Raw genomic sequence first — 15838 nt, forward strand, 5'->3', positions numbered from 1 at the left:
ATTAGCTGTCCAAGGTTCTGAGGTCTGTGGCTCAATTAAGCACTCCGTTTAGCGCTTGACTAAAAAGGGTTGGGAGACCCTCGCCCTGCCCCCTCGAGCATCAATCATGTCGGAGCAACCCTTTTCCCGAGGGCGGTTTTGCTCCTCTATTGAGACGAAGTGTTGTGCTCAAACACAAAAACACTTCATTTGGCAGATTAGCTGTTAAACACTAAGGGTGCACGCGCCGAAGCTATCGCCGATAAGCACGAAAAGTGTCTGGAGAGAAAAGCATGTCGGTCTCCGTACCATTTGTTCGTGCAAATTACCAAAACAATTAGAACAAGGATCTAATCGAGAATATTTGTGAAGGGAATAACGTATTATCTCTTTGTTGATTTTATATCATTTTTATAGGTGACATCAATCTGTCATTTTTTAAAAATTATTTTTATAATTTACATTAACCGTAGAGTATTAATCTTATTTTTTCTGACGTTAATATTAGTGTGGATAAAAATTTATAAATCAAAAATTCTTTTACGTTAAAGTAGTGTTAATTTAGTTATTTTAACACATATTAGATGTTAGATAACTAAATTAATACTACTTTAGCATAAAAACGTTTTTCTATTAATTATTATTTTAAATTGTTAGAATTTTAATAACAAAAACTACACTAAGCTTGAATCAGCACCTAGATGAAAATTCACCTACATTAGCACTCTAGAATTAATATTTTGAATAAATATATGTATGTAATCTCTAAATTGAAATTGATGTTATTCACTGATTTGCAATACTAAACTGATCATCAATGATTATTCACTGTCCTTCAGTGATTCCTATTAAGAGGAGCATTCTCTCTCTCTCACATACACACACACACACACACACACACACACACACACACACACACATTAAAACCAATATGTACAATAATAACACTGAAATACAGTACATATATTATTGATTGATTTAATTATAAATAAAACATTAAAATCAATAAAATTTTACTAATATATGATTGAGAGAAAATATGCAATAAGAAATGGAGGGGAGGGAGGAGAGCAAGATCTGAGAAAGTATACAATTTTACTGCTTTACAAAATATAAATATATAAAAGTGTATTTAAAAGTATACTTAACAAACCCACATATTGACATATGTTGCCTCAAGATCAATAAGACCACGATGTTCTTTTAAATAATACAAAATGAAAAAAACGCGTGACAGGTAGAACAATTAATTCTTTAGACTTTACGAACATAGAACCGCCGCGCCGTGTCGGTAGCGAAAGACCTACTACGCTAATTGAGGATTAATAAGACGGGAAAATAGCAAAGGATTTCCCACGGAAGGGCCTCCTTGACTACTCGCCGACTACTCTTTCTGCGTCACGAGTGGGCGGAGGGACTTTCATGTATATAGGACACACGGTACGTTCGGTACGTGCCTGCTCGTTTTAATATCGCGTATAACATTATGTTGGCGTTCTATCGGTCCTGAGGCCGGCAATTAACAATTAGCTGGCGGTCCTTGTAATCGAATTACGGCGGCCATTGTCGCGGGCCCAGGTACAAACGTATTCAGTTCCACCGGGTACCTTCAGAGCCGGCGGCACTCTCCACCCCTCCCCGCTCGCTCCCGGTGGGATATCCACGAAACCCCTTATTGGCTCTGGTCTCTCTTTTTTTCCACGGTGCTCTAAGATCGGATTTCTCGCCGCTGCATGCGCGTAGATGCAGAATGCAGCGGCGTGGTGGGATCCCTTACAAAGGCAAGCCCGGGCGAGCCTACGCGTAGGGCGGGGATGGATGTCACCCCGTGAAAATATATCCGTTTCAACAGTTTGAGATTTCGTGGAGGATCGCGCAGGTATATATCCCCGGTGCACTGCGCGTGCACCAAGGCGTATAGCAATAGCGCGCGCGGCCCTGCGCGGGATTAGTAACGTTAAACTGCCTGTGTTCGCGCGGAGATACTGCAGCGATAAAGACGAATCGTCGTCCGACGGATAAACATGTCCATTTTGGATCGTTTCTCGGCGTCGTTTGTCGTTTGCCGTGTCCGACAACGGTCGAAACGGGGATTAATGATGATACGACGCTTCTACCACTCGATGGAAAGCGAACGAATGGAAAATGGCAATTTATAAACGTCGGAATTATCAAGATAAAAGTGTCCAGAATACGATAAATTTAAAAGAATAACGTAGAAAGCGGGAAGATTTTTCTTTTTTTTTTTTTTTTTAGTAATTTTGTTGGATGTCATTTAAGCGATCGATACGATCAGTCGCGAGTAATTTGATTGCAATTAATAAAAAAAAATTGTCGATTGTCACGTGAATAATCTACGTTACATTTGTCGTCGGGAAACGGCGGAGTGGGATTCAATACGGGCCGTATAACCACGCCACGATTCTTCGAAAGGTGCAAGGTTGTATCTCGGAGGTATGCCCGGCACCGGGAGCGCTCGATCCCGTTAAAAGTTCTCTCTCAAACGACCCTGACGTAGAGAGATCGTGCCAATTATCAATTTCCAAATCCCGTTTGATTAAAGCCATTCGACTACGAAAGAGCCCCCGCTTTATCGAGGCATCTCGCGGCCCTTTAACGAGTAACCGATGTCAAACGCAGCCGGAGAAGAGACCGACAAACGCACACACGTAAACACACACACACACACACACACATGTATAGGCAGAGCCCACGCGCGACGTGTTCACGTGGAGAGTAGGAAGGAAGGAAGGGAAGCTCGGGGTCACTCTCTCGCCGGGGAATACAACGAATTCGAGATATATCCAGGCAGAACCAACTATTAATTTGGTTCCCAGGCGTCGGTAGGGGCAGAAGTACGAGCGAAGAGCCACGAAGGGCGGGCACGTGGAAGGTGGAAGGAAGGGCTGTGGAGGGAGAGAGAGAGAGAGAGAGAGAACGACAGAAAGAGGGGAGGCTTCAACCAGGACCAGAAAGCCTCCGGGGCAACAGATTACTGTCTACGGCCTACACCCCGTCCCTCGCCACCACCCCGTCACCGTCCTTTTCCACCACTCCCGTCCTTTCCTCCTCTGCATACCCATCTCTCCCGGTCGACCGTGGCTGGCCCATGAAGTTAATAATCATCAAAAGTCACAGTGTTTGTCGAGGGCGGCCGCCCTTTGTGCGCCCACGCGTGCTCCTGACGCTAATACGACTCCACCCGGGCTTTATTACGAGTTATTAGAGTTATTACATCGGCGACGGATTTTCACGTGCAGCGCACTTACGGTCGCGGGCGTGTTTCTTTTATATCTCGCTCGCTTTTTTTCCACTGCCGAGATTTTTTTCCTCCCCTCGCGAGTTCACTTTTTCTCGTTGTTTCCCGCTGTTCCGAGGGAAATGGCGATGAAAATTAGAGACAACCATTTGCCACAAACTTATCTTAGAACGTGATGGTACTTTGCAAAAAGCGCTAAGGAAAAGTAAGATTGCGCTGATAAGAAAGTGTGAATTAACTTAAAAGATATCCAGTACAGTTTTGAGGGGGCGAGAAAAGTATAAAGATTACAGTTAGAACTGATTATCGTGACGTATCATTTGTCTTTGCTACCTTACTGATTGGCATTATTATATCCGAGAAACTGACAGTAGAAAAAAAAACGCATATAACAATTAATAGCACGTAGGTAATTTTATCTTATTTAGTTGTTTGCAATCCAATACAAATGGTATTTTATGTTAATTTCATTTAACTGAAAGTAATCCATAGAAAGAGAGAGAGAGAGAGAGAGAGAGAGAGAGAGAGAGAGAGAGAGAGAGAGAGAGAGAGAGGTAGGGAGATTGAAGGGGAGGAGAGATGGAAAAGGGCTCGCTGAAAGTGGCGCATTGGCCAGACTCTAATGAGTGTCTCTATAAACGAGCAGTCTTAATTGCGGTACAGTCACATTGCGGGATTGTATGCGGCAGAGCACACAGCCACGAAACGCGAAACGATGGCGTTGCTACCGTGAACGCAGCGTAATTTCGAATGCACAGACGTGACTTAATGGTGTTAAATGCTCGCGCGCGTCGCGATCCAGTTCCCGGGTTCTAATTCCCTCTCCGAGTCTAATTCCTTCGACTTCTCTGTTAACGCTAACCAAAGTTAACTAAATGTTTCTATTCTTACTATCGCGTTGCGCCTCTGCTATCGCGCATGACGTCACGGATGTAATCCCAACAATAATCTTAACCAATCTAACACAAGGAGAAATAAAATGTGTGACGCAATTTGGACGTAAGTACAGTGACAGATTTGGTCCAGCGGAATTAACAAGATGTCGTTTGTGTGTCTGCGGTGTCCCGGACGCGGAAGAAAAAAAAATCCGAAAAGAGTCATCGGTCCGATCGGCGACTTCACAGAGCTTTCCTCCTAACTATACACAAGTGACAAAAGCTCGCGTACATACGCAGAGAGAGAGAGAGATCCGTTTGAAAGCCTCGTTTTCGGCGCAAACATATTGTCTGGTAAATAGCTTCCTGCACAAAGGATGCATTCACTCGGAGCCGATCTCGTCGCCGCGAGAGAGTGTGTATAGCGAGAAAATACAACGACCGGGGCCAGACAATGTGGGCACGGTGTCAAAATACGCGGACCATACGGCTAATTTGTCGAATTTCTGCGCGGCCTCTCATTCACGCCACCCTCCCGATCGCACGCGCTGCTCGGAGGCACTGTTGTTCGCATATCGACTAATTTTTTAAGAATTGCAAAATAAACGCGCTCCAGTTTGTATGTTAGAAGAATTGAAAATCTGAATTTAAAGGAAAAATTCGTTTATGCGAAGTATGTCAAAGTAAAATGAATTCTCGTCTTCTCGTTTAAGGAGGTGCAATACTAATTAGGAATTAAAATATCTATAACCTTGTCAAATAATTATAATTTTATAGTGACATTTATAAGATTTTTATTTACTTAATTTTTAATAATTATGATACATAATTTATGCGTTACAATTCGTATTATAAAATTTTATGCTATACTAAATGATCATCTAAATTTAACATTTTTAATGATTAATTTTAATTAAGTAATTACTTATACGTATTATATGTTGAATTTTATAGATAATTTTACGTTGTACTATTTCTTATATATTTTACTATGCACTTACTTGTCGAACATAAATAATGCACGGAATAAGAGAATATTCTTATTAAATATCTACATTGAGAAATTTCTGTGACTTTGTGACAAAAACTCTCGTGGTCCTCGTGATCTGAGGGTCATCCAACGAATCATTGTGCGACGCGAGGTTCCACTCGAGAACAACAAACGGACGATCCGTGGCAGATTCGTGAACGGCGTTACGACGAGCCGTTTAGTCGCATTGTAAAAGTGAAATCGCCTCGTGTTTGGGATGTTATTTGTAACACATTAGTATTGTATCGCAGTACGACGGGGTTAGACCGGGGCGTTGGAGTGTTTAAGGGTGATTACACGCAACGACAGGGGTAGCTTTATTGGAGGATGCCGTCAGCGGTGCTCACTTGTACCACTACTAGAAATTCTGTGGAACTTGTAAGAATGGATATATATATATATACCCGGTGTTGCAAAATTGCAGTTGAATTGCCTGAAAACAATTATCGAACAACATTCAGCGCACATCAATTTGTTTAATTGCTGTATATGATATCATTTTTAAATAAATCATTATTAAATGAAAAATTGTTTTATAAACAATTTCTATTTAAAAAAAACAATAATTTAATTTTTTAAGTACAATTATTTTTTCCGCGTTGTTTAATTTTTTAAAATTTTTTTAAATCTCTATTATATTTATCATATTTTTTCTTGCTTCCTTGCAATTATTTAATTTACTATAAAAAATGGATATTCATTAATTTTTTCCCTTCATATCGATTTAATAGTTTAAGCAGTGATTAAAAAACAATCATTCTTATGTACGAGTACATTATAACATGAATTCACTTAAGTATAACAAAATAGTTTCAAAAGGAATCATTAAAATAAAAAATTTGCAAATTGATTTCGCATAGTGCACCTTTGTGTAGTAAATCGATATAATTAATGTTAGTGTAGACCCAATTAGCGGCGATTGAACTGCAATAACCGCGCGTATAAGTGGAATTTGGAAGAAAAGCGAAATGAGAACGACTGCGTAGGATTGAATTTGGCCGACAGTTTGACAGGGCTGAAGCAGAGAAGGGGGAATAGCACGAGGAAGGAGAGGGGGCAGAGAGGGGAATGGGGAGCATAAAAAACGCGGTGAATAATAGACTCCAACCCTCTCCAAACATCTCCCTTCTCTATGCATACCGCGGTACTCTAGACCGGAATCTAGGCTTATATTCGAAATGTGTCCCCTCTTCTCTCTCACTCTCTCTCTCTCTCTCTCTCTCTTGTTCTTTTCACCCTCTCCCTTCCCCTTTTTTTCTCTCTTTTATCCATGACTGTCGTAGTATACCGACGATAGGGCTTTGATAGACTTGTAATACATCCGGAAGAAAAATAACCTCGTCCGTCTCTTTCCTTGTCCGTGGATTAGCGGTAGCGTTGTGTTGGCCTTTTTAGCTAGGGCTATTAACATCGATGATCATGGCTCTGTTGAACGCTCGTCTATCGTACCACACGAGTAGAACTACTATCAGCGTGTTGCCCTTGAGAGCCAGGAGTAATCCTTCGAACAAAGTAGAAGATACTCGGTATAATGGGAAATAATCGGCTATAAACGGTTGTGAAACGATTAACTAACTGGGATTCAACTGACGCTTTATTTCCTTCTAATGGAGAAAGCAATGAAGAAAGATGATGGAGTAATTAACTCTCATTTACATTTATAATATTTGTAAAAATAAATATATACGTATACAATAAGTATCTTAGACTCTGAGATGGAAGTTACACTTTTTATCGTTTTATCTTTTGTTAATATTTAGTTAATATAAATGATGATAATTCTATTTACAAATAATATATTTTCTAAAAAAAAATTAGTAAACATATATTAAATTAAGACTAATTTTACGCATTATCTTATAATGAGTTTCATAAATATTGTTGAATTACAAGTAATTTTTATGTAGAAACGCTATTTCAAATATACACGGTCACTTTGTATAGCGATGTAAATATTTAATAGTTTTAATACTAATGTTAATATGTATAGCGTATGATATGATGTCTATTACTTTAAACGTTCGAATGTTGCACGCGCACATACATACAACTGCATATTAGCTAATTCTTGAAACTAGTTTGGTTCTGCTTGATAAGAGATTGCATGCAGAAAATATTAATAGAAATTAAACGATCGTTTAAAATTATTGAAAGACAATGAAGGTTGTTCTTCTTTATGAAAAATCCTTTTTATCAAAAATGGCAATATGCAATTCAATAATTCATTTTTTTGTAAAGAAAATTTCACAGCGTTTTGGATCTAATTCAATATTTAACATGGGATTGAAGAAAAGCATGTTACGTGATTTCTGCAATGAAAAAATTAGCAGTATCTGCTCCCTCATGCAGAAAACGATTTCACTGATACACCAAAGTATTGTCAATTCAATTAAATTTCTCGCGTGACGCGCTACGATGCGAGAAAATAAATAATTCATGCATGTTTGTTACCGCCCCACATTGCGCCTATAAAACGCCCGTAGACTATCAGCATCCTATAGGAAAGACGTCGATATCAACGTCAACGTCATCCCGATTTTGCGCAGAGCACTAATAGGAAGACACATTAATCTCCTCCACCGTAAAGGTTTTAATAACTATCTCGCATGGCTTGGTCCACATTCGACTTTCATCGAACACCGAGCAGAGGACGCTAATATACGAGATATGGTTTGCTACAAAAAAAAAAAAGATACTTAATAGATGTTAACATTATCGTTCATCTATTGTCTTATTCTTGTTATTAATATTAACGTATTAATATAATTTATCAATTTTTTAATCTCGTATAGTGAATTGCTTTGCTTGCGTGTAACGAAGTTTCTTTCGATTCTTCTTTTTCGACATTTAACGTAAACGTTTCGATAGCAATTTCCGAGTTCTCGGTTGTATCATTCCGTTCACTACAGTGCGTTTATCATTACAAAGTATTATTGAGAGCTTTTGAAAAGGGCATGTGATTTATAAATTCTTTCTTGATTTGCTAAAATATTTGTTGGTAAAAGAAAAAATTTTTAAACGGTATGTATGTCTCCGAAAATCCTCATCGCGTCGCTGGAGATAGATGCCACCGCGACGTATCGCGACGCGACGTCTTCACGCGGGTCCGCGCGACTTTGTCGGAGGCCTCACAGGTCGCCACCACCATGGGGGGAACAATGCCCGAAATCTGTTAATACTCTGGTCGGCAACAATGAACTCGACGTGGCGTGAATACCTCGAATACCTTTTTGCCGGCGCTAATCCGAATTCGACGAGAGCCGCCGAGTATAAAGCGACCATCGTCCCGGAACGATGCGTTTCATCAGAGAGACGAAGAGGGAGGAAGAGAAAGAGAAAGAAAGAGAAATGAGAGGCGATCGTATGTGTGCGCGTACGTGTACGGGATAAGAGAAAAAAAAGCTTGTGCGATAGAGTTCGGCAGTGATTTTCGGTGCGATATGCTTCTTGCTCGTCGAGTGCTCGTCACCGTATGTTACCAAAGAGAACGAGAGCTGTTGTTGCGTCCAGTCATCGGAAACATCATCTATACGTTCAACCTTCGCATGTTAAACATCAGTATTCACCTAGCAAATTGGTACACGGAGAGAATTTTCTCTTCAAATTTACCTTCAAAATCATAGTAGTCATGGAATATTATATAATTTTTTTCACATATTTTATAATTATTTTTTAAAATTCATACGATTAATTTTCTTGTTTATCGAAAAAGATCTGCAACGTTATTAAAAATATTTTATTATCTTTAAATTAACGTGTAATGTAAAGCCAGGAAAATTTGATTCAAATTCGATTTATCCGATTTGTGTTCTACGTGAAAATTTTTAATTCGATTTAATTCGATTTTGAATGTTATCAAAAATTCAATTAGATTCAATTCTTTTGATTCGATCTCACTAATTCGCATATATGATAAAGATAGATTAATTAAATTTTGCTAAATTTCATTAAAAGTATAGTGAAATTCTTGGAAATTCATGCTATCCACAAATCTATGATTTAGAGGATAAGTTCTCTTTAAAAAATCTTTCTGTATAGCAAGAAGGGCGCAAATGCGCAAAAAGTTTCAAAATAATTTATTAAATTAAAAACTGTTTCAAAGTCATAAGATGTTTTGATCTGACGAATCGACAAGATCTTTTTTATTTTCATTCCGTAGAAAAATTTTGGCACAGTATTGTAACATTTATCACGTGCCATTTATAATTTTTTTTTAAATAAATTGCGCGACTTCTATCAGCTACACTCTTCACCGATTATGTCGGATTCCACGATTCTATGCTATAGAGTCGGAACTGTTATTCTGTTACGTTACTTGCGCATTAACGCGATAATGATAATTAGCGCTCTTATCCGCGCGTCAACCTTCCAGCAAAATCTTGCAAATTATGCAACTCCAGCATCACGAAGTTTCTCGGACGAGAGTGTGCCACGTAAAATCTCACAGAGACTAACGCGCCAAGGAGGAAGCGGGGCACGAAAAAGTGTCGCCGCTTCTCAGCGACAACGGAACGACGTCCAATTTTAATCTCGGAATTACTTCCATTTTATTTCAATTTTCTTGCATTTAAACCGTCTAAGCGAGTTTACCTTCGCAATATCATTGCCGAGGATCGTCGCCGGCTGGTCGGGTCGGGTAGGACCGAGAGAGGGTAAGGGAGAAAGAGAGAGAGAGAGAGAGAGAGAGAGAAAGAGGGTGGGAGGGGGGATAAGAAGAAGGACGTCGGCGGAGACGGGCGGAAAAGGTGGAAGTACCTGCTCTAATAAATTTACGACCTAAAAAGATTAAGCCGCGTTAGCCCTGTTCTTTATATTTCCGCGAGAGGAGCGAGAACGAGAGAGCACGGCGCGCACTCTCGCCGCTAAACGCGAGAGTCGGTCGTCGGCGAAACGAGACGGAGAGACGTTATGGTATGCAAGCGCAGGATGTGAGAGAGAGAGAGAGAGAGAGAGAGAGAGAGAGAGAGAGAGAGAGAGAGAGAGAGAGAGGAGAGAGGAGAGAGGGAGTCAGAGAAAGAGAGAGAATGGGAGGGAGGCAAGATGGAACGAGATGGAAAAGGATATATAAGAGATACGAAGGGAAATTCGCTTATTTTCCCATCATTTCGGCGTGGCATCTTGTCCGTAGCCTTTTCTCATCCACGGAGCCAGGAAAGAAAATTGCTTCTCGTTCTCGAGAGCGGAATATCGTCCTGATGAGCCCGGGAATGCTCCGATATCCACTCCTTCTCCTCCCCCCTCCCCCCTCCGCCTCCTGCATCGAGCTCCAAACCTCGGGTGATGCCTCCGACGTTTAACCCCGTCTTCGTTTCACTTCGTTTCCGCGTTTTTCTCTGTGTCTCTCTCTCTCTCTCTCTCTCTCTCTCTCTCTCTCTCTCTCTCTCTCTCTCTCTCTCTCTCTCTCTCTTCCTCTTTTTCTTCTCCTGACGATTCACCGCCACTCATTCCCGACGGTAATATTCAATTTGCTAGTCGCCTCGTTATTCGAACGCGGCGCTTCACTCTGTCACCGATTATTTCGGAGGCGCCGAAGAAATTTTTGCGTCGCCTATTAATAAACAAATTTGCAGAGAGCTCGAAAGCGTACGCGATTATGCGAACTTTACTAGCTTTGTGTTATTACTGTTAAAAGATCTTGGAATTAATTCCTGAGCGCGATTTAGATTGTAATCCTTGTTGAAATGCCTTGATTAAGACATTAACTCACCGTTAAGGTGCGCTTACATTTTTTTGACAATTTCGTAACTTCCTCAGGAACTTATCGATGATCGTTGTGTCAAAATGTACACCATAGCAGGGAAATCGAGATTACAAGCGCAACTCGCTCTACGAACAATTATCCTCAATCACTGTCAGCTACCGTGGAGAAGCTGGAATCGATTGCCCAACGTTACTTATCCGATCTTAAAGACTGGCGAAGCAAAAAACCAAGACTCATTGATCGCCGATGGCGATCCGAACCCGCCGCCTCGGGGAATGGTTCATGCTCACCTCACCGCCGCGTGTGAATTCGTCACGGACGGGGCACCCGGTTGGGCCTTATACCCGGGGCGCGTCTCAGCCCGGGACTGAATAATTCATAAGCCGAGACCCCGATAGCATCGGCTCTTAACGCAATAGACTTAAGCGAGCTGCCAACAGCAGCCATGTTACAATAAAGAAATCAACATGGCTGAGAGAGCCGTCACAGCGAGGCCGGGGTGCCCCCCTCCGGCGTTTCCTTCCCTCCTCGGGTCCACCTTGAAGGCACACCGCGTCGCGTCACGTCGCGCTGCTTCGCTCACTTTCGATTTCGCCCCACGGGCTCGTTACCCTCTTAATGCCGATGGAAGGGTGTGGAGGCCCCCCCCCCTCCCCCCGCCTCCCCTCTCACACCCTCCGATCTTTCTGCCGACAGACCCTCTTCTTGGCCCCCCCCTTTTCTTAGCCAACGCCGCTTTCAGGGTTGGACCTAGGAGACCCGCCCAAAGAGACATTTCTGCAACCCTCCTTTTGGAGCAGAAGTCGAGAGATATAGGGAGGAAGAGAGAAAAAGTTAGACAATGAAAGAGAGAGAAAGAGAGAGTGCAGGAAAGGGAGAAAGTCTTGGCAGCCACTTTTCTCGCCCTCCGCATGATCGCACCCCGCCAAAGGAACTCCATTTTCTATCGAACCCTCTGAATCTCTCCTCTTTCTTTGCTTACCGCTTTTTTCTTCTTCACTTTTGATCTGACTTACTGTTACTATCTTGCTCATTTCCGTCTGCTTTCTCTGCGGTTAGATTTTTGCAGACGACTGGTTTCTGTCGAAAGAGCAAGTGTGGCTCTTCTTAAATCGAAACTCGTCTAATACAATTGAAAATTCTAATGTCAATCTTAAAAACGACGCGAATATTTGCTCGAGAAACTCTCTACCGGATCAATTACACGCTCGTGTATCAATTAGTATTAATTAGTGTAGTGAGCAGACACATTGGCAAAGTTTTTTTTTTAACAAAAGTTAATGTGTGAATTTTCCTTTTTCTTTATCAATATGCGAATAAATGATAAAAAATATGATAATAATACAAAGATTGAAAATCTCTCTTTCTCACACACACACAATATTTTAAACAATTCCAGTAAATTGTTTGTTCTACTTTTTGAATTCTTTTTTGTTTGTTAAAATAACCAAATAAATATTTAAGTAATAGCATAAAAAAAATATAAATTCTTAAAAAAATTAATTTATCATAAAGAGCTACAATTACAGAAGTAATAGAAGAAAAGCGTAGCATTAGTAATACAATAGAAATCGAACAGTCTACAAAGTCAAAAGCGATACATCGAGTCTGCTGTTGAGATGCGTTTGAGATTAGGGCAGGAAGAATGGGAAGAAAGGAGGGTGCCCTCTTCCTCAAGTATACGGTAGTGACACGTTACCATTATCGCGTCTCAGCAGCTAATGAGAATTTGTACCGCCATTGTTCTCGATTTACGTCAAGCCAAACGTCGTAGCGAGCTTAATGAATTTGCGAAATTAAGCTCACAAAATATTAAACACAGCTAATGTTGTCACTTATCAGTTAAAGACAGAAAGAGCGATATTACTTATATATTATGTACACAATTACACACAATTACGAAAAGTATACCATAAATTTCTGTTGAGGCAAATGTATTATATATTTGTCTTATGGTTTATGTTCCTTTTCCTTTCTAAGTTGTCGATTAATGACAAATTGCCGATTGAATAATGACAAATTGTCATTACGCGTTATGTTCCAGGTCTGGTTTCAGAACAGGCGAGCCAAGTGGCGTAGGCAAGAGAAAATGGAGGCTGCGAGACTAGGCTTAAGCGAGTACCATCACGCTGCTAATATGAGGTGTGTTCGAATGCTCGGTTAACCGTACCACTCTCATTATCAATCGTCGTAATGTATCACCAGCGAAATGTATAATAGTGCGGAGATATGCCGTTTCAGGAACGTTGCCGGTCCAGCTTTGGGTCTACCAGGGGATCCTTGGCTCGCGCCGCCAGGATTGCTTAGCGCGCTTCCTGGTTTCCTCGCCGCTCCTCACACGGGATATCCCAGTTATCTGACATCTCCTAGGCGATTACCATCACCGCCAAATGTCGGCGCCGTACCCAACCCGGTTCCAGGTAACAAGTATAATATTTCTGATACATTTTGCTTGTCTACCAAGAAGTAATTAATTTAACATGTCTCTAATATAATTAAAAAATATATATATATATATATTATACATTATATACTTGAGAATATAAAATTAAAGTATAATTAACCCCTGGAGTCCACACCTCACCCAGTCACACGGTAGTCACACGAGTGTGATTTGGGATTTTATATTTTTAAGTTTTAATAACTTCATGTTTAATTATTCAAATCAAACTCAAATGTGTACTTTATAGGAGTACCATTTCCCGTAGAATCTGATAGAAATACTTGCAGAAGTAAAGAATATTATTAGTAAAAAATTACTCAAAACAAGATTTTCAATTCTTGCTCGTCTCAAATCGCACCCGTGTGGCCTCCAGGGGTTAAAAAGAAAACAAAAAATATTTATTGAGAAAATTAAACCATTGAATATCAAAATGTATTTCGCATTGTAAAGCACGTTTAGCGAGTTAATAATTATTCTGTGTTTATCATGATTATCATTGAGCATACCAACGAGAAGTAGAAATTGCATTGTTCGCAGGATCGCTGGCCAGCAGTATGGCGAGCATAAGTGCCAGCGGCCACGTGCAACCGCCGCCGCCGAGTCCGCCGGGACATGATCCTCGCACCTCGAGCATCCAGGCGCTCAGGATGCGGGCCAAGGAGCACGTCGAGAGCATCACCAAAGGTCTGCAGATGGTCTGAAGGTTAACTGAAGATACGCCAAGAGTGCGCACCGCTACCGGCTGCATCAACCACGACGCGCTCGTGACTGCGTGACGTGCAGGCGAGCAATTCTTCGCCCGAAGACACTCCAGATCGCAGAGGAGCGGTATATCGACCAACGAGAGCGAGAAAGTACGTTCCGTGATAGAGAGGGGAAATATATCACCGACGGTGCTGGACGTGACGAAAGTACAAGAAGCTAGGCAAGAAAGGGCGATCGTCCGTTTATGTGTGGTTAGAAAGTGAACCTGATTGTTAAGGGACTAGTTCTTGGTATTAACAGTTACCAATGGACGATTTAATGTACATTGGTGTTGTGTTGAATCAAAGAGATCGCAATAGAATCGACGATTGGTGGGTATATTTTCGACGACTGTAGAGACTATCAATGTGATAATTGGCAGGTATCTATGATCAGTGAGCATACGTTTATGATTGAGAATGGAATTCTAACTATTCAGAGACCAGTCCTATGAAAACGATGTCAACCTAGAAAATTGAGTTTTTTATCTGAAACAGCACGGAAAGTATAAGATATGTCTAGGAAACGACTACACGATCAAAAGTTTCTTACGCATTTGTATTATTTCTGGTGCTTTTGATAACAATAATCACGACAGTTATTAAATAGCCGGCTGATGAAAAATTGCTTTTAATTTGACGAAAAATTTTCGAGCGAATTGCTGTCGTCTGAGAAATTTACCCGGGACTCGCTCCAAGTCGGCATTGTGCAATAGACAAAAGGAATTGTGTTGCGCAAACTTGTTGCATAGTTAAAGTAAAAGCAAGGAAGATTAGCTTGCTATTGATCAACTTGCCATTATTATTAACGACATTTATTGCAGACACTTGCGTGTTGATTACTAAATACCTAAATTATTTTTTAACCATGAATATGAATTGACGTATACACATGATCGTAAAAGTTACACGAATAATTTAAAGATTTAACTCGAGATCGATAATTATATATACATGTGACTCTATTGTCAAAAAAGTCGAGACGTACATTATTTAATTTTATAAAGCAATATAACGCGAATGCAAATATACTGTGTCAACCGTTACAATAAATGTGTAAAAAATTTTTTAATTTATTTTCTAAATAGATGTTATTAACTTTTTATTAATTTACTAATATGTGATTAAATTTATGAAACTGCAAGGCGTCGATTTTGAGATGCAGTATGCGGCATGAAATATTCTATAGCATATAAACACATTCCGTATTATTCGATACTACACGTGTAATTGATACATGAAAAACTAGCCGACGATACCTCTTTCATAAAATAATTATATTATTATACGGGCATCGAATACATGAACAAATGTCAATGAACTAGTATTGATTTACGTATGAAACATTTAAATTATTACTTACGTAGGCTATTTATAGAGCTAATAAATAGTCCTTTTCTATCAATTATCTATTTAAACGCGTGCGTATAAAGTGATAACACACGGGAAAATATCATTTCAGTGCTAAGAAAAGCGTATGCTCAATTTTCAGTTTGTTAAAAAAAAAACTTATTAACAAAATACAAATTCTTTTAAATAATCTAATCAAAAAAGATTAAATATTATTTTTATAACAGTCTTAATATACATTCATTATTTACTTGAAACAAGTATTTATAATATTTATTTAAAATATAGATTTGACTTAAATAAATATTAATTTAATACTTCAATCAAGAATATTAAGTTGAAACAAAAATTTACTTTGCTTATTATTTTGATTCTTTTTCGATATAATTTTATAATTTTTGAAAGCGTATAAATAATTCTTTTTAGTATATAATAATGTGATTTTTTTTCTAAAATTT

The 15838-nt window shown here is 39.8% G+C and overlaps 1 protein-coding gene across 4 annotated transcripts in view; it reads left to right on the plus strand.

The window, feature by feature from the left end:
- Positions 1-15636, plus strand: part of LOC105839944 (retinal homeobox protein Rx1) — a 48015-nt gene extending 32379 nt beyond the window's left edge. The window contains exons 3-5 of one of the 4 annotated variants that reach the window (XM_036284336.1): positions 12889-12986; positions 13065-13264; positions 13807-15636. In XM_036284336.1, coding sequence (XP_036140229.1) covers positions 12889-12986; positions 13065-13264; positions 13807-13988 — 480 coding nt within the window. In that variant the 3' untranslated portion in view covers positions 13989-15636. The remainder of the gene's footprint in view (positions 1-12888; positions 12987-13064; positions 13265-13806) is intronic. The other 3 variants (XM_036284337.1, XM_012686603.3, XM_012686604.3) reach the window with 3 other exon arrangements.
- The last annotated feature ends 202 nt before the right edge of the window (positions 15637-15838 follow it).

The sequence above is a fragment of the Monomorium pharaonis genome, chromosome 3 (genome assembly GCF_013373865.1).
Source record: "Monomorium pharaonis isolate MP-MQ-018 chromosome 3, ASM1337386v2, whole genome shotgun sequence".
Lineage (NCBI taxonomy): Eukaryota > Metazoa > Arthropoda > Insecta > Hymenoptera > Formicidae > Monomorium > Monomorium pharaonis.